We start from the raw sequence: 24,768 nt of genomic DNA, 5'->3' as shown, positions 1-24,768 counted from the left end.
ACTGTTTATAAGGGCATGTGTGATAAGACAAGGGGGAATGGCCTTAAGGTCCAAGAGGGCAGGTTGATATTAGATGTTAGGAAGGAATTCTTTATTGTGAGGGTGGTGAGACACTGGAACAGGTTGCCCAGAGAGGCTGTGGACTCCCTGTCCCTGGAGGCATTCAAGGCCAGGCTGGATGGGGCTTTGAGCAGCCTGGTCAAGTGGAAAATGTCCCTGCCCATGGCAGGGGGGTTGAAGTTAGATTATCTTTAAGGTCCATTTCAACTCTAACTTTTCTGTTATTTGATGGGGGGGGGGAAAGAAAAAAAGGAAATGGAGAACCATGGCATGTCAGATGAGAAAAGAAACCCATTATATATATAGCTGCTGGTCTTTTAAGTGAAGAAAATGTTATCATATGATACATCATGAATATTGAAGATATTGATACTTCAGCACAGATAACCTATATTTTTATAAACATGAGTAGAAACTTATGGAGCTTCTGAATTGGTACATCAAAAATGCTTTGTATTACTCTTGTTTTCCATATAAAGTAAGTCTATGGGTTTTCTCCCAAGTACTCTTATTGCAATTTTAAATTGGATTTTATGTACATTTGAATATAAAACTTATGTTTTGCTAATAATTGCCTTTAGTTGTTTTATTCCAAGGAGTCTTTAAGTACTTATTTCCAATTTTTAAGTATGGGATCTCCATAGTAGTATTTATTTTCTGTTGCACCTCTAGTAGAAATTTTGACTTCTGCTCAGCTGAACCTAAAATCAAAGGTTCTCACACTGAAATTCTGTAGCATTATATTTAATATATTCTACCTTTGAAATCTACTAATACTAAAAATGAGTTTTTATAAGATCCAAGTTGAGCTTAGAGCTTTTAAATATTGATATGCTTCCCCCTTTGTACAGTCCCCATGTGACTTTTCCCTCCCACTTCTGCTCCTTGGCATGCAGCAGCAGGTGAGATGTGATCGAACAGCTGTCTTTGCTTGGTTTTGAGAGATAAATTTTTTTCTAAATCATGCACTTCAGGGGAAAAATCAATCATTTCTGTTCTTTTCAGGGAACTCCTGGGAATAGAAAAGACTAATCCCTAGCTTGATTCAACTGAATTCTCGAAACTTAGCATAATAATCTGCAAATGTCTATCCCTTATAGACTTTACCACATGCATACATATCCTCACTTGTTTTTTCTTTTCCTAATAAAGCTTTTTGAAATGAGAATATTTTGAGCATGAGATTTACTTTTGAGTGTAATTCTTGGACTCACTTTCTCTTTAATTAAATTGGAACACCATAAAGTCTCATTGTGCAGCTCTTAACCTGGAAAAATTTCTCTCATTGGCATCTTGTAGAATTTTGAGGTGTGGGAGCAGTGAGAAGGGTACCTGAAGAAGGGAAATTGGATGACCAGAGAGCCCCTGGCTGGAAAACATCTAATGAGAGGCAATATTACAGCCAAGGAATGTTGTGTGTGTTCCTCCCCATAAATTCTGTGGAAAGAAAAGCTGGGGACTGTATCAGTTGCTTATCACATGGGATTATATTTAACAGTAGTGGAAGGACAACATTGGAGGGACTCAGTTCTAAGTAGTATTTTATATATATATATCAGTTATATGTATATTTTATATATATTTTATATATATTTTATATATATATATATGTAAGTTCTGGGTAGTATTTTGCTGTAAAGCAATCCTATTGATGTAAAAAGAGTTACACTGTGAGTGTGTTCTACAGAGCTCACATGCCAGGAGTGACAGTCCTGGGTTATACACAGATGTGTGAGTAACAGCAAATGGATAGTCCTGTGTAAGAACCCTCAATATTGGTATCTCTTGTTAAGACTACAAGTGTAAGCAGGAACTGTCCTTCCTTGCTTTTCAACTTATTCAGGTATAGCTTTTGCATACCTCACTGTTGGGATGTACCTGTTTTGTGCTACCATGGTATTTTGTAGTATTCTTAAAAAATAAGCATAGTTTCACAGTGTAATTTGTCATCTGTACTCAGTGTCTAGAGTTCCCAAATAGTCTTAGTATCTGCAGGGAAGCTTTACATACAGTTATGTTTTATATTCCAGCAGTGAAGAGTGAGGACCTGGAAAACTTGGTTATTTTGTTGTTAGTTTATTTTAGCTATTCTGTAGGGTAGCATTACTGTGAAGGTTGTATAAGGAAGATATATAAACGTTGAGAATATTATGTTTATCCAATGACTTTAATGATCTTCATTCCTAATTGGCACATTTCCTTCCCACACTTAAGAGTTAAAAAAATTAAGGAATTAAGGATATCTTTGACAGGTAACATTATTCATTGTATTTAAATACTGATACATCTGTAGATCTGATATTATATGGGAATCATGGATCTCTTAAGAAGTAAAGCTCTGACCTGGTCACTGAACTTAGCCATATACTAGAATAGCAGGTTTTGTTGGGTTATTGTCTAAAACTTTTTTGAATAACCATTGAGACTGTGTAACGGAGAAGAGCATGAGCAGAAGACCATTAAAAATAAATTGTTTATGAGCACATTTGTTTTTCAGCAGAGTATGGTTCCACTAAGGTCCTCTGTACTAGACTTCTCAGAAAGATTTGCGTAGCATTATGGCTTACACAGAAAGGTATTACCTTCACTTACAGCATTGCTTCAGCATATGCACCACGTGAGCTTTTTATGTAAATCTGTGTTTCAAACTCTCAAGCACAATTGCAGGAGACAGTGCCTGTGAAGCTCTGAGAAACTTTCAAGGTGTTGCTTTTGGGATCCTGATTCTCTTGCAGAAGAGATGTCTATGCCTTGTCAGAGATGTCATGCTGATTACTCCCAAAGAGTGGGCCTAAAGGTATTGTCAACTTTTCAGACTAAAACAAAAGTTACCAAAAGCTTCAAATGGCTCCAGAGCATTGTTATCATGCGTGCTTCATCTATACTAAAAGATAATAAGGTATGCATGTACTGCTGGGAAGGCAAGAACAAGCCTGGTACTGCTAATGCCATGTAGGTTCTTTGAAGGTTACATCTTCTGTGCTGCACTAGAGAGCAGGCTGGGCTTTTATATCCCCTGCTCTCATCTGCACACCTGCATTCAGACAAAGTTAATATTCTGGAAAACTGGACAATGTGAGCAAGTTCAGTTTGAGCTAAGGATCAGGCCCCCTTCAGAGGGGCATTTGCAGCAGTTCTCTAGTGCCTTGTGGCTAGTGAGTTGCTTCATCTACCACTCAGCCTGGAATTGTAATCAGCTCTTCTGTCTACCACTGGGGATTTGCAGAGGAAGCTAATTAGGAAAACTAGGGAAAGAATATGTGTTCGATTGTACAGAGCTTTTACTATTGCTCAAATTTGTTTTTTTTTAATCTAGAAATAGACATCAAGCTAATAAGTAGTTACATAAGGAACAGAGTCTAGTAAACAGATAAGTCTTAAAAAATGTTAGGTAGAAGTGATTGTTGTTTGTTTTTGAGGAAAAAATAGGATCTTTCATAACTCTAGGTATTTGGTAATCTGCATGGGATGTTAATTGTATGGATGTGGAAAATATACAGCTCTTTGTGTGAAAAGCTGCTTTGATTTGGGTGTGCTGTGTTGAATTATAAATGAAAGAATATAGGTGTTACCTAGACCTGTAGGTTTAAGTACACACAGGACTGTGTAACTTAGGTATTAGATTACCACTTTTTCAGGAAGCAATACTAATAGGTTTGAGCTGTGAGTGGTGAATGAGTTGGGCTGGTATTTTTGTTTCATCCTGCTTTTCACTTTTCAGAATTCATTAAATGACTGTTCTCTCTTATCTGTGACTGTTTTTTCTGTTAGTGTTTTCTGGCACTGTGGTAGTTGGTTTGGATGAAGTGGGGGTTCTTGGACCTGAGGGAATGCAAGGACCTTTAGGAGTGCTAAGAAAAGCTTACTAAATAACTCTGCTTTCTATAAGTGGAAACTGTGGTGGGAAGGCTGGGGAATGCTTTTAAAAAAACCCAAACACACTGTTTTCCAAGTCACTTCTCCTTTCATATTTTAAATTGTAATAGTGGTCATTTCTGACAAGAGTTGATTTTAGGCAGCTGGTATTTAGCAGATGTGGACTGATGCCTTGTCCGTGCTATAGGACAGAATAGATCATATTACATAAAAATAGAAAGGAAGAGTGTGTTCCTTGAATTCCATCTAAAATTTGCTGTCTCATTTGTAAGAGTTCTCATATGTTAGAGGAAAATGACTGGAAGCAAACATTATTTCTCTTAAAATTGCTAATGATCTTCACATATGTGAAGGCTTATATCAATAGGTGATCACAGAGTATTATCCGGGTCTGTTTTCTCCTGTGTGGGTAACAAGAGAAGCATGGCTTCAGCTCGATGGTGAGGGAAGTATCTGCTGGCTTTCAAAATGGGATTCTCTACAGCATACTGATGTTCTTATTTCTGTTAAACACAGGAGACCATGGAAACTAAGGATGTGTAATCAAGTGTTAAATGGATTTTTTTAAAATGAGATGCTACCCATGAAATGCGGTTTTTTTCTGATATTAAAGCATGATGGTGTGTTTTTAGGGGAAAAAGACAAAGCTGGTGTCTGATGTATGGATGAGTTATGGATACTAATCCTCTTGATTCCTGGGCTAATACTGCACATCTGTAGAAAGAATTCAAATTTGTCTTTTGTACCAAAGGGTAAGAACTAAATAGTCTTTTCTTCTTCAAGATACTTTCATGTCCCATCTCTTGCTTTCATTGGAGGGATTCCTTGTTCATGCAAGTTTTTCTGGAGGTTTTAAGAATAAGCAGTCTTCCTTTCTCGGTGTGGAGCCAGCTAAAAGCAATAGCATTTATTCATCTACAGTGTTAACTTAATGAAGACAGTAGAGAACTAACTGCTTTGGAGTGACAGGGTATATCTTGGTCATGTATTCAGAAAACGGAGAAATATAGGTATCTTTGGTCTTACTTTTATGGTTCTCATAATACTGAATTACTACTACTTTGTTAAACAAATTTTTAAAGATTATTTCCTTTTTCGTAATAATCAGAGAATCATTCTTGTAACTGAAGCTTGATTGCTCTAAGCCTTCTCATCAGTCACATAAAGGAATACATTTCCTTCACAGGGGAATTAAGGAAAAAAAGATGTTTTACATCTGGTTGAAGCTAGAAAATGTCCCACAGAATTTCTCTGGGTTGATTGGTCTGTCAGAAACTAGAATTAAGCAGTTCTGCAGCTGTATAAATTTGATAGCTGACTAAGTATGTGTTCCCTCTGCTTTTAAACCTTCTTCATAGAATAGAACAATCAGAGGAATCTTGTGGAAATCTCTAGGGCTTTTATATAACTTCGTCACAATGTTGTAAGCTTTTTTTTTAATGGAAGAATGTGTCAAGGTGCATTTTCTCAGTTTCTAGTTGTTCAACTGACTTAGTGATGTTAGAAGATCAGTGTTGCTCTCACATCTTAAGTAGTGTTTGCCATCTCTCCTCTCCATGTGCTCAAGACAAAACTAATTTGGATATCTTGGGTTTTCAACTAACTCCCAAATTCTAAATGATCATAACCCATGTTCTAACTGGCCAAAAAAATCACAGTTCTGAAGTGTTAGAATATAGTGTTTTTTTGAACAGCTGGGGGAGTTAGAGGTGAGGAGATTCAGATGTCCTCCTGAAGCTTCCATCATGCTGATTTTTGGTGGTGTCTATGTATGCTTGTCATGTACTTCGGATTTTGAAGCTAGCCACAGTCGATCTTTCCTCTGATTTGCAGGATTGAGGAATTTGGTGTCTGTTACTAAAATTCAAGTTCTTGTAGCTAGAGTATAGAATTCAATTAAACAAGAAGATACAGCTGTTTGTAGAACGACAAGGCATCAAATTCTGTGGTATAACTTGGGACCGTTTACTTGGCTAGCAGTGATTGAAGTTGTTTGGCTTCAAGAATTCTGTGTTGTCGGGGTGTGGGGGGGAAGGTCAGCAGAGTGTGTGTTTTTGGATATGGAGTTTAATAAAACGCTGGGAAAATGTGAATGAATAAAGCCAATTATTGGTTAAGGGACTTTCTAAGATTCAGGCTGGTGTAGTAATATTTGTCTGGATTATAGAATTAATATTTCACAACTTACCTGTAAATAACATAAGGAAACGGGGGATGGGTTCACAACTTACATGGCTGACTCTGAAAACTTGTACTTTCATTTCAAGTTATTAAAACTTAATTGGTCTGTCTATAGCAGCTTTAATACTGTCAGGTTCTCAAGGGATTTCTAGTTCTAGCCAGGGCTTGACAGACAAAATTTGCAGTTCAATAGACAGAGTTAATAGGTTTAGTAAATATTAATAAAAGAAATCTATTGTATAACTAAATCTTTAGGGAAATTACTGTAGTGTTTTAATTTTAAAAAAGAAACATAATCTTGATGATTTTGTGGAGTTTTCTTACTAAAGTTATTTTTAGTAATTGAAGTGGGTATCATATTTATAAGATAAACTTTAATAAAACTTCAGCTATATTGGGTAAACGGATAGGAAGTTAAGTATGTTTTTAAAACTCAAGGAAAAAGAGGTCTTTGAAAAGTTAGTGTTCACTTAAGGGAATGGTGTTTGTTTGACTAGAAAAGAGAAGCTTGCCTAGGACTTTTTTTATATTCTTATCTTAAAAAGTAAAAATGCAAGAAGCTGTCATGATGAAAGCAAATCAGGTGTTGTGTCCAGCTTCTCAGTTGAGTAGATACCAGTATCTTTGCTGGGCAACAGGTAATGCCACAGAAATAAGATTTGTTTCCAGTTCTTTCTAGAACTAGAAGCACTGAAATGTGAGCAGTGCAGCAGCAGAAATACTCTTGTTCCTGAGCTGCCTGTGGATGTGTAGGAAATGTGTGTTTGCACCAACTGTATATGAGAATAGAACATTTAACTTGTAAGGACTAGGATCAGCCCAGTGAAAACTTTGTCAGTTTTAATGTAGAGATGAATTGTAAATGATACTTACCGGAAATGGTGTTGTACAACCCTAGTTTTTAATACATTGTAGAGAATTTCAAGTCAAACAAAACCTACATCTATGTACGGGCTGCCCTATGGCCCCTGGATGCATTTTACCATGCAATCATTCCAAACAATGGCAGTTGCCAACAAATACATGTTAATTTTAATGTTTTGTTGCTTTTAGAGCTGCAAGGAATAAGCAAGCCTCTTACTAGGGGAAGGGATAAAACAGGTTACCTGTGGGAGTCTGGCAAAGTGTAGAGCAGCTGGAAGAAGATTACTTTTCTTTGTGGTTCACTAACTGATATTAGCAATTTTATTGAAACCTTTAATGCAGGTAGACAATGTTTTTGAGTAGTTGACTAAGGACAGTGGAGAAATGCAGTGTGATGGTTTTGGAGGAGGAGAAGGCAGCAGATGGTTGTTTAGTTTGTTGGGTGGGATTTTTTTTGTATGTGGTAAGTATGTGAAGCTTTTTAAGAAATGGAAATTATTTAGGTTCTGGAGATGGGAAATAAAGTAGATCTGGTGACAGATCATTTGATTCGTGCTTGCCCAGCATCCAGGAGCCACATGAACCTTCAGTAAGGAAATCTGCAAATCAGATAATTCTGGCAGAAGGTGTTAGAAAATATGTTTGCCATGAAGGAGTCACTGCTATTTGTCAATATACTGGGAGCTAAGGTGCTATGTTGGAGCCAATAAAAAGTTGTTCCTGTAGGTGTTACACAGGAGTGTAGTAGAGTTACCTCCCATGAGCATAGATCTTTAGTATAACTTCTTGTGGTGGTCATCTAGAGGAAAATCTCTAGGTAAATATTATTCAGAACAATAGTAGCCATGTAGGACGAAGCATGCATCTAGCACATTTCTTAATTTTGTAAGAGACAAAGCACTCCTACTTAGACTGCCACTTGGAATTAGTTACCTTGCCTGTTCACTGACCTAACTGCTGTGCATTGTCTGTATCAATTGTCCAGAATGTGAAGTCCTGGAGTGCCTCTAGTTTTCGTCACAGAAGCCTGTGCTAAATTGCCTAGTTTTTTACTTGAGTTTTGACTATTAATTTACACACTGTCCTTATTGCTATGATAGTTTGTTGGTTTTTTTTAACGAAGGGAAGCTTGTTATATGTATGTGCTTAACAGAAGCCTGGTGTTAATACAAAGTACAGTAGACTGCATATTTTAAGAACTAAACAGACTAAGTAACATGGATTAAAGTAGGAAGAAACATGTTTGGTGTGGAGTTTTGTCAGTTTTTTTATTTGGCTGGTAGTTTGTGGGTGTGGGGTTGTTTTTTTTTTTAAAATTCTAATAAGACACTGAATACAATCTGCTGTAAAAATGGCCAGTGTAATTTTAAGACCATGCCTGCTGCCTCATAATGCAGTTTCAGTCATCTTGAGTTTGGGTTCACATGTGCAGTTGGCTGGTTACAATATTCTTTTCTATTAAGCATTTTTGGAACATATCATGCTTTATGAGCAAAGGTTAACTAGGGCCTGAAGGAAGCTCGAAGCAGCAGAGTACAGATGCGTTTGTAGCAAAGAAGACCAGTGGCCAAGCCCAGGATAATTACTGCTACATAGTGTTTAAAGATATACCCTTTGTTGTTCAACTCTGCTAGTGTCTTCCAAAAGATGGTGTTCTGCCCTAACTGATTTCAATGTCCTAATTCATTGTGGCTAAATCCCTGTTTCCTATATGGTATTTCAGTTCATGTAGTCAGAAAGGCAGCCTGTGTCATGTAAGAATGAATGTTTTGGTCTGGGAGTTGTGAATATTGTTACCTTAGCTGTGTGTTTTTCTGCAATGGCACTGGAGCTCTGAAAATCTTTATGGTGCTCTCTTTTGAAATAGTGCATTTGCATAGAATTTTTTTAATAGGCGAACATGATCATCTTGTCAGCTAATGGAATAAGCTTTGGAAGGAATGCAGTATCTGGATACTTGAGAGGCTGGGATAAATGAGGGCTCAGCAACTCTCAGTTTCAGGGGTCTTGCATACCATTTGAAAAACTGTTTATTTTTGGTATTTCTGATTCTTGTTAGAATTCATTGCCCCAAGTAAAGCATTTGTTGACTAGTTTGGAAGAACGCTTTTATGGATTTTGTTTTATATCAAAAGTATTAAATTACTGAAACCAGTTGTTACATGATATTAAGGTTATATAATATTAGTACGGTTTCAATGAGTAATGTTTTGTTTGGGAACTCTCCCGTAGCTTATATACAAGTTTGGAACTTCAGGATTATTAAAATAGTTGTATGAGGTTATTTGAAAGCTATCCTTGGTGTCCAGCATCAGGACAGCTCTTACAGGATGGTCCTTGGATGCAACTGTACAGTCACTGAATCAAGCGAATGCATCTGGCCTCCATTCCTCTCAAACACACTACCTGGGATTGTTGCCTCCTGTGTAGCTTTGGAAGAATGAAGACACTAAATTGTCAACTGAACTTGTGTCATCTTTTGGCTTTGCAGTGTGTCTGGAATTTCAGTTCTGGGTGAACTATGGCTGGTGAAGAAACTGCCTTAAACATATGATGTGATGACAAGGGCAAATAGCCTTTTAATGTCACCTCACGTAGTATTAAGTAGGACTGTGTTTAGAAAAGGCCGTTCTTCTATGCCTGTGCAGCTTGGAAGTACTTGAAATGCTCAAGACTTCTCTTTTTTAGGTTTTTTTCCCCCAAATAATCTAGCTAAGAAAATGACTAGGGAACAGCTGAGTGGAGGCTTTTGCCTCCTTTGATCTTCAAGGAGGCCAGTGGCAAAGCTACCCTTGTTTCCTGCTTGTTTCCTTTTCCACCACTACCTAGGGTGATGCAAAGCCAGACCATGGCCAGGCAGTGCCTCTCTGAAGCTGCTGTCAGGAGATGTGTGCTTGTTTATGCACATCACCCTTCCCAAAGGGTATAGCCTGTGCTGCGAAAGTAATGTTATTTAAGGGAGACAAGTAGCATAACATAATCTCAGACTACTGGCTGATACCTAGAAAGATCTTGGTGCCATGTACCATCATCTCTTATAAACCCTTAGCTTTTCATGTTTTATCATGTAATATTCACGTTTTTAAAACCCTCTGGATAGGCTTCATGCTCTTCAGGAGCTTCCAACCATTCCATTTTATCATTGAATCTAGTTTCTTCAGAGTAATTAAAGCTGTGGTGTAGGAGCAAACCTCTTTTATAAGATAGGCACAAAAATTAATTTGACTTTAGAACTGATGTAAAATTCAGTATAACAAGTCACAATTGTATGGCAACTCCTGGACTGCGTGTGGGGAGCTGGTTCATAGGCCCAGAGGCTTGAGAAGGTGAGAGCAGGCTGTGTGCTGCCTCATGTGCCATGTGGCAAAGGATGGGCTGGAGGAGCTGCCTATGTCCTGTTTCAAGGGTGGAACTGAGGGCAGGAGGGGCGATTTGGATCTGTACCACATCTAGTTTGTCATTGCTCACATATCTGCTGCCAGTTAAATTAAAATTAATTGCTCAAAAAAAGCCTGCTTGTTTATACTTGCTTTTTCAGACCTTTTTATTTTTCATATAACTGTAGAATAGTGTGAGTTGGAAGGGACCTTAAAGATCTAGTTTTAATCCCTTCTGCTATAGGCAAGGGTTCCATTCCCTAGATCAGATTGCTCAGGGCCCCGTCCAACCTGGCCTTTATTGAACGTGTCTGGGGATGGGGTTTCCACAAGCTCTTTGGGCAGCAGTTTTTGTCTTTTTGTTACTGTAATCTGCTGTGCTCAGATTGCAAGACAGAAGGATTGAATTTCTTTTGGTGTTTTGAAGATAAGTAGCATTGAGCATTAATTGATGTTGGTAGAGCTTTATTAGAAAATCTTATCTTCAGACTTTCTCTGACAAAAGTGTTTAAGCTGCACCATCTTGAGGTATTTACTTGATGTTATTGTTGTGAAGTACTAATTTTGTAATCAAAGTGCAACAGAAGAGTTTACATCATGACAAATCTTAGCAAAACTAGCAAGTAGATTAAATAGGCTGGCATGCATAAAGCCATTTGGATAGTTTGGTCATGCTTGTCTCATTTCATGATCTGATGCTTTGTAGATAGTTTGGCTATGGGTCTTGTATCAGCTGAGCAAATATATAGCTATCTGGATTTCTGGTATTCTGATATTATAACATTAAATTCTTTAGTTGTCATAATTTATGTGTGGTGCTAGTGCTCGTGTTTTGGATAGCTCTTATGTTACTTTCCTTCAGTTGTTAAATGAGAGTTATTTGATCCTACAAATCTGGAAGTGTTCAGATAATGAAGATCTCTATGATCTAGCAAGAATGTTTCCTAGCATCTTGCTTGTGTAACCCAATAGTGTTTCTTCCCTTCCCTGATATGTGCCTACATTTTAGCACTGTAATTTATGGGTTTAAAAAACTGTAGTCTAAGGTTAGCACTTGTAACCCTTCTACTGTCCTCTGCTTGGATGCAGAGGTATAGGGCTCTTACTTTTAGTTTTGGGCTAGGAGAGAAAATGCAGTTTCCCTCTATCCTTGCTGTTTCAGCTTTTCGATCTCTGCTTCTTCCTCTGGCAGTCTGTGTTTTGCAGGGGTGGGAGTGTCCACGCACCTGTCCTTCAGGGCATGTGCAGTGTTTTCCTTGTTCAGTGTGCTCCATATCCTTCAACTGCCCTAGCAGGGCAATTTGGATGCTGTTTTGTCTTAAACAGAAGCATAGTCAGGCTTGAGTGCCTCTGTGCAGTTGCTTGCCAAAGGGGCTGACCCAAGCAGGAGAATGCTGCCTTGCTGTCTGCTTGCTAGGCTCTGCTTCAATACAAGTCCTGAGAGGGCACAGATGGGACTGAGGCCAGGAATGAAGTGTCCAGGATAGACTGTTGCACCTTGCCTACCACTGAGCAGCTGCCAAAGGGCAGGAAGCCTGACCTAACTCTTTAAGAAGTCAAAGCAATCCCAGTTGGATGGAAACAATCGATGAATGTATGTGTTCTCCGTTTTTGAGAGGCTGTTGGGGAATAGGTGAGGTCATGGGAGTACAGCTTGTATCAGATCCTTCTGGAAACCCCTTTGTGTGTTATTTTATTGCCTAGTCAGCTCTGGGTAAAAGGGAAAAATACATATTCCAAGGAGTGTGAGTAACTTCTGATGCTTGTCATGCTGTCAGGGTAGAAGTAAAATCTCAAAGGGTATTTCAGGAACTGTGAGTTCTCTCATATTTCTGCTCAATACATGTATTGTTTCTAAATCAAAACCAGGGCTTTAAGCAAACAACTTGGGTTAAAAGACATCTGCTTCTTAAAAGTCCATTTTATTACAGAACTTGCTTGTCCTAATCAGTGCCTCTGGAACTTTCTTGGCTTTGCTTGGAGAGATAGATTTGATAGTACACAAACACTTTAAAGGAAGACTAATGTGACAGGTTGGCTTGTGTTTGTGTGGGACTGTCTCGAGTAACTTAGAGTTCATAGTTTGCTGTTTGGCTTAATTCTCAAAGCAGTTTCCTTTTACTTAAGTATGGGAATAACTTTGGCTATGAACTCTGACAGCGGTATGGCCTCTGTTACTTACACTACCATTCAACTGAACTATTAACTGCACAGATGCTAATAGTGTTTTTTTTTAAGGGGGATTTTGGAGAGGAAATTAAGAGTGGAAGACTACAAATAATTGAAGCTATAGCTTTTGCTAGCCCTATTTAAATTTTATTAGTCTTTAGAGAGGGAAATTCTGTCCTTCCAGCTTTATTTTGATGTCTTACAAATTGATGTTACCTTACATGAAAGAGTAAGAACAAAACTTTCTCTTTTCCAGACTACACATGTAATGTGATTTGAAAATACAAAATAATTTTGTCATAGCGAACACTGGTTTTGGCACATGCCTATGTCTGTGCTGGAAAGGTAACTGCATCATGAGAAAATCATCCTGAGGCAATCCTGTTTTGTACAAGTCAATCTACTCAATATTATGCTTTCCTTATGTATAGCATTCTTCTGGAGGAGAGATGAGCTCTATCATCTTGTCTGTATTTTGTTGTGACTAGTATTCAGTCTTTTATACATTAATAAACATGGATTCCTTACTTGCTAGCAATGATAAAAATGGTTTAATGTAGTCCTGGCTGCATTGGCGGCCGTTGTTTGTCTGAGGAAAGTTCTAATCTCATTGAGTCAGGATGGCTATATTTTATTTATGTTGACCAAGGTGGTATAATAGCAATAATACATGTACACACACACACACACATATATATATATATATACATATATATACACACATATATACATATATATATATACACATATATATATGTATCTATAGAAGAGAGATGAATCTTTAAAGCATTCTACCTAAAGGCTTAGAGGTGACCTAATTGCCTTCCTGTTCCTGAGGAGAAGAGCTTGCAAGAAAGTTGGAGAGGGACTTTTCACGGAAACATATAGTGGCAGGACAAGGGGGAATGGCTTCAAACTGTAAGAGAGTAGGCTTAGATTACATGTTAAGAAAAACTTCCTTACTGTTAGAGTGGTGAGATGCTGAAACAGGTTGCCTGGGGAAATTATGGGGGCCCCATGCCTGGAAGTGTTCAAAGCCAGGCTGCATGGAGCTTTGTGCCACCTTGTCTAGGGGTGGGGTTGGAACTAGATGATCTTTAAGGTCCTTCCAACCCAGAACATCTTGTGATTTCATATAAGGAGAAAATACCCTATTTTGGGGGGATGGTGGAGGGTAAATTATAGGCTGACTTGTATGTCTACATACCAATATTATTTTTTTGGCTGAATCCTCCTCAGCTGTTTGGGGGCGTTGATGTGTACTGACCGCTTGAAACAGAGCAACACAGAAGCCTGTGTTTCAGACAGAGTAACAGAGATTCCTGTATCTTCATCATCCAAAGCAGAAGGTTCTGGTGTCTCCTCAATCTGGATAAACCTTCAGATCAAGAAGTGGGCTTTTTTTTCTCTGAGAAATTACTTGATAGAAATGTAACTTCCTGAAGGTCTAAACAAGAGCAGGCTTCTGCTTTGTTTGCTTACAGGAAAAAGCTGGATTATTGTATTCCAGAAAGAAGTAGTAGAAGGAAATAAAAAGTCTGTTCTTTTGAATGAATTTAGTAAAGCTAAAATATCAAAATATAAAGACACTGAATCATTTTAGCTTATTAGCAAAACTAACAGACTGCTTCCTCTTGACAGATTACAGTTGATTTTAGTAATCACACAAATATTTTGGTGTCCAGAACAGGCATTTCTTCTTTGCCCTTTCTGCAGTGTGAGATATAAACTATCCTAATGTGCACCATAAACTGTTCTGTGATCAAATATCTAACATAGACTGAAAGCAAGAGACAGAGTTACCTACATAGAGCAGTTCTGGAGTAAATGAAAAACATGTAATAAACCTAATGCTCTTCTTAGTGTAAAGAGAACAGGGTTGTGGCTATAGTATTTGAAATCTTTGGTCATTCCAGGATACACATGCTTCTTGCTAAAGTGAAAAATATTTAAAAAAACGTCAAATTGAACAAATGTGGTATTGTCTTTCATAGCATTTGAAGAACATTTGATGAATTGCCCTTTTGAGTGCAGTTGTTTCTACTATTGTTTCTTATGCTGCCAGCTTTGCCCTCTTTGAACTCAAAGAAGAGTTGCAAAAGACTCACGGCTTTCAAGATGGTGCCTTTGGCAACCATGTTCCACTGGATAACTACTTAGGATGTCAGTCCTTTGGTCTGGGAATGCTGAGACTTCTGTCACTCTTCTTGATTTTTTTAATTTTTTTTTTTTAATGAATCAGTATTTTAGTCAATATTACGGTAAAGACTGGCATTTTTAAGATGCCACTGCTATAATCAGCATCTCTCTCTTCAATGTGAGGAAAAAGTAGTGCTGCAGAAAACTTAAGGTTTTATTTCAGAAAGCTAAGGTACGAGGATCACCACTTCTAGCAGCCTGCACTGACATGTTATTTAATATGCGAGGTGGGAGATCATTGGCTAGTGAAGTCTTGAACAAATTGATTTTGCTTTTTAATTTGGCAAAAGCCTCTCTTTTCTCCTAATTCTTCCCTCCTTCTCTCACTGCCCCAAAGCCTCTCCAGCTCTGGAGTTGCAGGGGAGACCTAATATATATTCCATGTTACAGATGTTACTTTTCTTGACTGAGAGCCTGAAGTTTAGTGTGCAGCTACCTGACATAGTACATTAAGTTTGCTTGAGTACTTAACTATGTACTTTTTGAATAGTCAGCTCTTTGATGCTTTTCCTTGCCATGATGTTGAATTGATCTTGGAGGTACTTGAAGTACCTGCAGCCCTTTACACAGCCTGTGTGTTTGAGATGGTATATCTGACTGACACTTTTGGACTTTATTTTTCTGTGATCAGATGAAGTTTGTGAAAAGATCAGTTTAATTTTTTTTAACTATGTAGAACACTTGGAGGTGGAACATCTGTCCTGTCATCTGTACATCTTTCAGGGTGTATTTTTTCCTTTTTAACCAAGTTTCTTGGCTCCTGCATAATAAATTTGTTGCAGAACTGGAAATATCCTTGAATCATTCTCTACAGCACTTCTTAGAGCTCTTGATGGGCTTATTAATCTAGGTTTTCAGCCCTGGATACCAAAAATCTTGTGTGATCTGTTTATCTTATATCTGAAGGCAAGATTTGGTCTGAATATGTGGTAACCTGAGACTTGCTATGCAGATTAAGGACTCTTTGTATCAAGACATTTTAAATTACTTGCCTAACTGAAGCAGTTTCAGGTTGAGGTTAAATTCAAAGCTATGAAAATGATTTGACTGAACCCATCTAATATCTCTAGGTCCTCCCATATCATGTTTTTCTTGGCACGGTAGGAGATCATATTCATCAGGCAGAGTCATAGTGTTATTAAATAAGCAAGTTTGCTGTGTCAGATCTGTGACAGTCGTTTGATAGACATGTTTTAGAAATGGCTGTGAGCTGTCATTGGAGTAGTCACACTGTGTGCTCTTATGTATCTAAATCAGCATGTTACACAGGCTGAGCACTGCAGTAATACTGAGCAACAGCTATTGATGGGCCTGTTTGTTAGTTTTTCTCTTAGTTTTGATCTTACTTAAAAGAGTAAATTGAAGGTACGCAGCTGGGATCTGAGCTTCCATGATCCATTTGCTAAATGGTTTTGTGTGTACAGGTTGAATTTCAAATGATTCCTGTAATGTGAAGGTACTCAGGTTTCCTCTAAACTGGGACATGTTGATATTATTTCTTTTGAAATGTGAACTAGTCAAGTATTCACAGTTAGTCTTTGGCTTTTAAAGATTTGCCTGGCACTCAACTGGAGTGTCCTTATATCCTCTTCTCCTGTAAAGGTAAGGAAGGGATGAACTCTTAAAATTGGGCTTTAGAAATGTGTAATTTTCAGGGTCATCTCTCCAAAGTGCGGTTTTCTGTGAGTTAGTAAACAAAACTTCTCTACTAATATTTCTACTTCTGGCATTACAAGAAACTTAGAGCTGATGTATTTTCGGGAATACAGCCTGCTCTGTTCACCATGCCCTTCCTCATCTGTTGCACTGTGTAGCAAGATCAATGTCCATACTGCTGTCAAGTTTTTTATTGTGTTTGGTTTTTTTGGTGTGTTTTTGGGGTTTTTTTAGCACTGTGATATGATTTTAAGAGTAAAAGAAAGCCAGAGTGGTTTTGTGGATCCTCTTAATAATTTCCTTATTGTTGAGAAAGCGTGCAAATGTTTCTCTGAAAATTTTTGTGAATTGAATGTGGAGGTCCATGTTGTTGTAGATTTGATTTTATTACACCCTTGACACGGCTGCCTGTTCCACCCTGCTCTGGCTCTCCCTGGCTAGCTCCACAGGCAGGCCAGCACCAAGAATGGGCCGCTCCCCAGATCCGAGAACCAGCGATGTGGCTAGGGTCGAAACCCTTTGGCAATCCATGTGCCTGGGGAAGAGCAAAGGATGAGGGAGAGTCCTTTTGTGGGTCCAGGAGAAGATTTATTAAGGGAACAGGAGGGAGGAACAGGACACAACGGGAACCAAGGGGAGGATACCACAAAAGGTGAGGATCTGAGGGTGACAGCAATTTAAATAGGGGACCTCCCACAAAGGCGGGTACAATACAGCAACCAATCGCTACAGCTTAGGGGTGTAACATAAGGCGGGACTAACTATACATACAACCAGTAGGGGCAAACATGGGCGGGGAAACATATGTAACATCAAATCATGTACCAAGAAGGGGATGACTGATACAGAAAATACTGGAGGGATAGGAGGGGCTAGGAGGGGATTGACAACTGTGTGGGTGTGGATTAGGGAGACAGGGAACAGTCTGGAAAGTGGGTTGGGACTAGGGTTGACTGATCAGGGAAAGGTGGGAATTAGGGCAACTAAACTACAACAAAGGGGGGATACAAACAGCAGAACAAACCATCTAACAAAGGAAAGCAGCAGTAAAATAACGTGATGCAACACACCATATATGTTCCAATATTAGTAACTAAGTCTTTTCAATCCTGCTGATGTTTGGAGTATCCATTTTATGAGCCTTAAACCTGGCTTTTGTATCAGTTTATGTAAGGAGGTGACACATTTCACCTAGAAAACACAACTGTGTTTGAATTGGCATTTCCATCCCCAGCTCAATTTCTGAGAGTCGCAAAAAAGAGGAAACAGAAGAACATGACAACAAGTCCTGTAGCTGGACTACTGCTATAAACATAAAGTAATCTTCACTAGGCATTGTGGCCACATGCCTTGCACCCTTCCTTGTAACTAGGTCTTTAGAAGTTGCCTGTTTGCTTTTGGAAATGATGAAGTACTTCGAAGTAGCTTGCTGACCTAGTCAAGTTTGGTATTTAACTTGGAAGATTGGCAAAAGTGAGTATCTGTTCTGAAAGTGGTATTTCTTTCTAGGTTTCAAGACAGGTTTCAAGGTTGGCTCTTGCATATATGATATTTATTGTGGAAAGCACTTCCAGTGATTCTTCTGCCTAATGAGTGTTGCTTTAAATAGTTCAATTATGTTTTGCCAGCTATGGTTTAAACATTAGTTTTTCTTGCCTTTATGTCGATTATTCCTATTCTCCTGTAAATTTGCTTCTGCCAGATGTCTTTACAGATCTCTCTGGCACGGCAGCCAGACAGATTGAAGTCAAAGATTTCACCTAACATGGTGAAGCTTCTAGGTTGCAGTTAAGATACTGTGGAAAATTTCCCACGAAATAGGATTGGCCAGTGTTATCTTGACTGGGGTTGTGCAATGGATTCCTTGCTTAATTCTTCAGTTCTCCTTGGAATATTTTTCACTTAACACTGGGGGAAGGGGATGTGGCTGGTATTTTGATTGAAACCACTTTTTTCAGCACAGTGAAAAAATCATTACATCTGATGATTCAGATTATCCAAAAATGGGAAGGAAAACAGCAGCTGTAAAAAGTAAACTCTTGGACTGGTAAAACAAATTCATCTGGCACTTCAGTGCACTCTAGTGAGTTAGCAGATTGAGTGATTTATACAACCTCATTTATATCAGAACTAGTGATTTGGAAATTAATTAAAGGATGATGGAAGAAGTTAACTTGGAGAGCCTGTAGCTAGCAGTACTTTCTAGATAACTAGAGAAGCAAATAGTATTTCTGATTGACTTAGCTTATAGTTAAATCAATGTGTAAGTTTAATATCTCTTACTACCGGAGCTTGTTGTGTAGGGTCGTGTTAGGTCTTCTGAGATGGAGAAGTGGCTGTCAAGAAGGGGCAATCACTGAATACTCTGAGTTGGAAGGGACCCACAGGGATCATGGAGTCCAACTCTCAAGTGAATGGCCCGTATGAAGATCATACCCACGATCATCATGTGTAAACATGATGGAAATGGAAAACACATTATTAGCACGGTGCTCCGACCAACTGAGAGTGCATGAAATGTGGGCAGCCAGAATGTAAGGCTGATTTTGGCCTTAAAGGGGGTGTGCCTGTCGGAAGTCACAGTCCCAGGGATGAGTGACTCTCTTCAGCTAAAGATGCCTTCTGGCCTGCATGATGCTACAAGACACTGACTTCTCTTCCTGAGCTCTTTTTCCTTGTGGACCATGGATGGCTGTATGTTTATAATGAACCATGAGTGTAGTGGCTGCACAAAAGTCTATCCTTTCTCTCTCCTGCTGTCATTTCAGTGACTGTCATCCTTTCCAGGGAAATTCCAGGGAGGAAAGAGGAGATTTGGAGCTGATTATCTTACAATAATTGTCTAGTTCTTCTCTGAGTATCAGCATTTTTGGAAGATAAGCTTAGGGAATGGCAATTATTCTGATGGAGTCTTCGGCACTGAGTTTTTGTGAGTCCTTCTGAGGTCTGTTTTTTATTGGCAAGTAACTGATATTGTCATTCTCTGCTGGATACTACGTTGCCTCACACATCAACATTTCTTGTAGTGTGCAAAGCTCTGTTGGGAGCGAGTGGGTGGTATGGTGTGCTACTTCTAAAAAAACCCAACCAAAGCAAAGCAAAAAAAAAACCCTAGAGCAACAACAAAAAACACCACCCAATGGCACATGGTGCACGCAAAAAACATGCTTAAGAGCTAATTATCCTAATATTTCTTATTACAGTATGAGGAGTCTGCTCTTGTTTTTAGGGAAATAAGCAGAGATTCTTAGTTCTGATTACATTGACTTCCCAGTTGACTTTAAGCATCATGTGAAAAGTATTAGTATATGCTCTGTTCACCCACAAAATAATAGCCTGGTAAATCCTAGAATGTTTGTCAGTATTGTAATTCAAATATAAAGCTGGACACAGCAGGGATTTTTCCTGAGGTTTTGGGAAGTGAGAATATACAGGCATGCTATCACAAGGTTTGTTAAAGATCATGAGCATACAATCCAGAGAAGACCACACAAACTTTGCTTCAGGATGTTTTTGTTTTCTGCCTGTCAACAAATTTACTCTGCTATGAAGATTTGTCATAATGAACTAATAATGTTACTTTGTGTTCTGTATGGAAACTATGCACAAAGAGAACAATAAAATGTGAAAGCTTATTTTAAGGCAGTAATGTAAGTAAATGCTGTGCTAAAGGTTTGTATTTGCGACTTGTTAAAATGGAAATGGCAAAACAAAAAGGAAGAGCAGGTGAGATAGTTTGTTTTTTTTTTTTATGGAAGATAGCACTATGTCTTGAATTTAACTCAAGTACAGAGGCTGTAACAACCTTAATCTTTAAATGCATTTATGTCAGAATTGTTCATATTTTTAGAAACAAGTCCCCCCATTATGTCAAAGGTCTAAAAGTAGAATAAAAAGAAATTAAAACCTGATTTCCTTAGCTTTTTCAGTTTGAGCTCTGTAGTTGACTTTTTACAATCTCTTTTTTTTTTCATATTTGTTCTCTGACACGTGGTGGTCTTATGAATGAGTTTTTAAGCCCTTGTAAAGCTCTAAACTGATAATGTTACTCTGATTCAACTGACCACTTAAGCATGTGCACATGTCCTCTACTGGCTCATGAAGTGTCCATATTTATTAGAATGACCCACTGAACCACTGCTACTAAACAGATGGACTTTCCAGTTTTCACACCTTCTGACTTTCAAGTAAAGCTGTATATTTTTAATATTTGATGGAAATTGATATGCCAGGACCATAAGGTTTGATTGGCAGGTACTTCTCTGGGTTCCCTCAGAGCAGCTGGATGCTCTGTGGCTGGGAAGGAAAACCGAGTTTATTATGACTAGGTGAAAGGCTTGCTATATTTGTTTCTAGTGTTCTATTTCTGTCAGAACCCCTGACAAACTTACCATTTAGACTTGATGGATACTCAGTAAAAAAGGCAGGGGTTTTCCACAGGTGTGAGTTTATCCAGATACTTTCTTAGGATTACTACTGATTTCTGGTCCATCATGTTTGTTCTAGTAAAGGATTGATTTAATCTTGCTTGATGTGACTCAAAGAAACTTATCCCTTAATGGCAAGCACAGAGTAAAAGCTAGGGATCAAAGCAGGGATTTTTATTTTAGTTACCAGTAATGAGTTGCCCACAGAAGGATGTAGTTCCCCATGGTTTCCCAGTGTTTGTTCCCCTGCTTGCTTAAATGGTCTTCATTATATACCTAGTTAGAAAGGGGTCTGGTTTATTTGGCTTAATTGCACTGGCCTATAGGAGCAATAGTTGTTTGTTTTGTTTTTTTTTTTTTTGAACACAGCAATTTTAAGTAGTTGGAAGAAACAGAAATAATAATTAATGCTTTTTTTACTGTATAAGCTGTTAGGTTGTAAGTTAGCCCTGCATATGGAAGAGTATATTGAGAATTTTACAAAGTGCTGGTAAAATGAAGTACCTGATTTGTAATCCGTGATTTATAGTATTTTGGGGTATTATTAACAGTGTTACTAATTCCATGTAATTTTACATGTAGGATGAATAAGTTCCATGACCAGGGCATGAATTGGATGAGGCATATCCATAGCCATGATAATAAGATATGGAGAGACTAGTAATCTCAGCTGATGAGAAATATCACCTTTTATAAGTTGTCCTGTGGTTTTTCTTTTGAGCAATGGATGATGGATATTCAGTAACCCTCCTGAACTTGCCCTCAGATTCTCATCTGTCTCTGTAGGGGGGAGTAGTTGGGCTCTGGCCTTTACCCTCCTTTGGGTCAGGTGAAAAATGAGGGTGTTTCCTCTGAAGGTGCCCCAAGTGCAAGAAAGGGAATAAGGGCAAGGGAGTTCTCCCTTGGTTTCACATAGTGAGAGAAGCATTTAATCCTGTGTGTGCATTCATGAGAAGGACAGGGGTTAATTCTGCACTTGAGAACAAGAAAAATGTTTAAGCAAGACTGAGAGGAAGCAGTAAAGGAAAAGTAATGACATTCCAAGATCCCAGGGGCAGAGACTCTTGGGATAAAATTCTATTATTGATAACATTACCCAAAATGTATCTGTTATACCGTCCTTGGAGTTTCTGTGAATGTTGTCACTGCACAGTAGTGTTGAACTAGATAAAACAGCTTTCTTCCCAGAAGACTTACCCTTGTTTTCCCAGCACTGGTCTCTAATGGTTTAAGCACAGTCATCTACTTTGTGTTAGATTTTCAGGTACAGTGTAAATAAAGAATGCCATGAAGTCATAAATCTAATCCCTCACATTTTAATGGGGAAACAGGGAATTATGCAGTCATTCTTTTAAAGAAAAAGGTGCAAAAGGTAATCTGTGTCTGAAATGGCTGAATTGTGTTCTCTGTCACACTCATTAACTTAACCTATAAGTTTGCCTCCAGTTTGGGGCTAGTTTTCTGGTGAATCAGAGGGAGATTGTTTGTTTTGATTACTATACTAATGAGTGGGGTGAGAGAAAATGAATTGTAAAGCAACTTTTCCTCTTTCCCCCTACCCTTCCCTTTGTGTGAAAGTGGTCTGATTCTTTTCCCACCTGTTTGGCCCAGAAAAGTTGTATTTGGGTTACAGTTGGGAAGGCTCTATCACAGCTGCTTTGGGCACATTCATTATGTAGGACTGCGTGGTAAAGAGCGGAAGTCTGCTCTGAAACAAGATGTGTTCCTAGGCAAGCAGACACAGCTTTTGCTCATTTGTGACTTAAGTCAGTATGTCTGCACATGGTGCTGTTAATACCTTAACTCATGTCTGTGCCACTTTGGGTGCATGCATACTGTGCTCTGTTGCAAGGTCTGGAGATACCTTGTTCTACTTTGAATGCACTTTTCTTGTATTAGGAAGAAACATTTTCTTTCTGTTTTTTCTTCAGGCAACAAGAGCTTCTCTGACTCAACATTGCACTAGTCTGGGGGAGTCACTGGGCAAGGAAAATGATATTGCCCTGATTATTGATGGCCACACACTGAAGTATGCCCTTTCATTTGAAGTCAGGCAGAGCTTTCTGGACTTGGCACTCTCCTGTAAAGCGGTCATTTGTTGCAGGTAAGGAATTCTGTGACTTTTTTAGGTAACAAAATGGGTGTGAAGCCTGTGAAATTCCTAGTATGCACACTACCACACTTAAGTATGCTGGAGAGCAGCTTGTTTAGTAATGGCTTTCTTCTTCCTATGGAGGAGGAAGCATGTCCTTCATTAAAATTGTGTTATCAAATAGTACAATTCCCTCTGCCAATGTCAGTCCCAGCCAAGTCCAGTCTCTTCTATAAAGTGATGAAAGATCATGAGAAAACATCTTGCCTGATTGTCTGATTATAGTAGACACTGATGAGAAGGAGTGGTATGGATGTTATTTGGAATAAAAATGTTTGTGTGACTGTTCAGCTCAGCTCTAGAGAAGGTCTCTGGATGAATTTAAGTCTTGACTTCTAGTTGTGTATTATATGAGCATGTGATAACAGTACAATTTGCCCTATTAAAATTCTAGACTACTGCTTGCTTTGCTAAGTCACAGCAGAGTTTGTTGCTGCTTGTGGATATAGCCATACACAGATATGGTCCTATGTTGTAACTACTTCAGAAGGAAGGAAATAAGAGCCCCAAGAAAATGAAAAGCAAAAGCTGGCTCACTTTACTTTTTGTGTAGCAGGAAGGCTGCATCATTTTTTGCTTTGAAAGATTATGTGGCTTTGAGGATTGTGCATGTTTGTGCTCATTGCTGGTATTTGGGGAGACCTGTGACCCAGGAGAGGTTGTTGATTTAGGTAGGCAGGAAATTTTATTTGCATTCTAGAAGCAAGACCTGCTTTGTGGGAAATGACTATATGGAGACATTGTACTACTTCTTTTTGCAGTCTTACTTGCCTTTTATGTGTGCACTTTTGTATAAGTATCGCATGGCAAAGGCAGTGCTGTCCATGTACCTGAAATAGCTGAACCCTTGGGGTTTTTATCTGACTAGTTTCTTTCCATTTGTTTTCTGGACTGCTGTACTGCATGATACCAGGGCTAGAGCTGTTCCACGTGTTCATTAATCACCTGATGATTAGATGGAATATGTCCTCAGTGAGTTTACAAATTATATGAGACTGAGGAGTGATTGATAATGCTGAGAGCTTGGCTGCCCTTCTGAGGGATTTCAATAAGCTGAAGAATTGAGCAGTGAAATCTCATGAAGCCCAAGAAGGGGCAATGCCAAGTCCTATACCTAAGGAGTTACAGCCCTTTATACCAGTAAACTGTGAGAGTAGCTGAGCTAGAAAGCACCTGTGTCCAGAAGGATCTTGGGGACCTTGGTGGACAAGCTGACTGTGAGCCAGCAATGAGTCCTAGTGGCAAAGCAAAGACTGGTGTTACCCTGGGCTGCAGTGTAAAAAGCATTGGCAAAGGTTGAGGGAGGTGATCCTTCTTCTGCACACTGGCGAGGTGACTTCTGGCATGTTGTGTCCAGTTCTGGGATCCTTCATATAAGATGCAAACAGGTTTAATGGAGAATCCAGTGTGGGACCATGAAGATGATAAAGGGGCTGGAGCATCTGTCATATGAGGAGAATCTGAGAGCTGTAAGTGTTCAGCATAGAGAAAAGGAAGCTCAGAGAGATTTGTATCAATTTGTATGAACATGGAATAGAAGTGAATGAAGATGAGGGAAAAGGCTCTTCCCTGTAGTGTTCAGTGACAGCAGGTTTTCTTCTGCTGTTGTTTTTTTTTTTTTTTTTTTTTTAATTTGGGCAGGGGGCTAGAAGAAGGAGGCACAAAGCCTTAGAGCAGAGGTCTAATTTCTGCAGCTGTTTCATGGAGTGACAAGTGTTTTACAGAAGAGAGCTAACACAAGTGCAGCCATCTTCAGAATGCAGCAGGGCCCGATGTGGGGGCAGTAAGAGAGTCAAGGTACCTTGGG

At 38.8% G+C, this 24,768-nt stretch overlaps 1 protein-coding gene across 2 annotated transcripts in view; it reads left to right on the top strand.

Moving 5' to 3' along the window:
- The window catches only part of ATP8A2 (ATPase phospholipid transporting 8A2), a 310,559-nt gene that overhangs the window by 96,816 nt on the left and 188,975 nt on the right, over positions 1 to 24,768 (top strand). For both annotated transcript variants that reach the window (XM_014879642.2, XM_088159506.1), the window contains exon 25: positions 22,741 to 22,913. In XM_014879642.2, the coding sequence (XP_014735128.2) occupies positions 22,741 to 22,913 (173 nt within the window). The remainder of the gene's footprint in view (positions 1 to 22,740; positions 22,914 to 24,768) is intronic.

Source organism: Sturnus vulgaris, chromosome 2 (assembly GCF_052056855.1).
Source record: "Sturnus vulgaris isolate bStuVul1 chromosome 2, bStuVul1.hap1, whole genome shotgun sequence".
Lineage (NCBI taxonomy): Eukaryota > Metazoa > Chordata > Aves > Passeriformes > Sturnidae > Sturnus > Sturnus vulgaris.
Note: the sequence above shows the minus strand (reverse complement) of the source record. Positions and strands in the feature narration are given on the sequence as shown.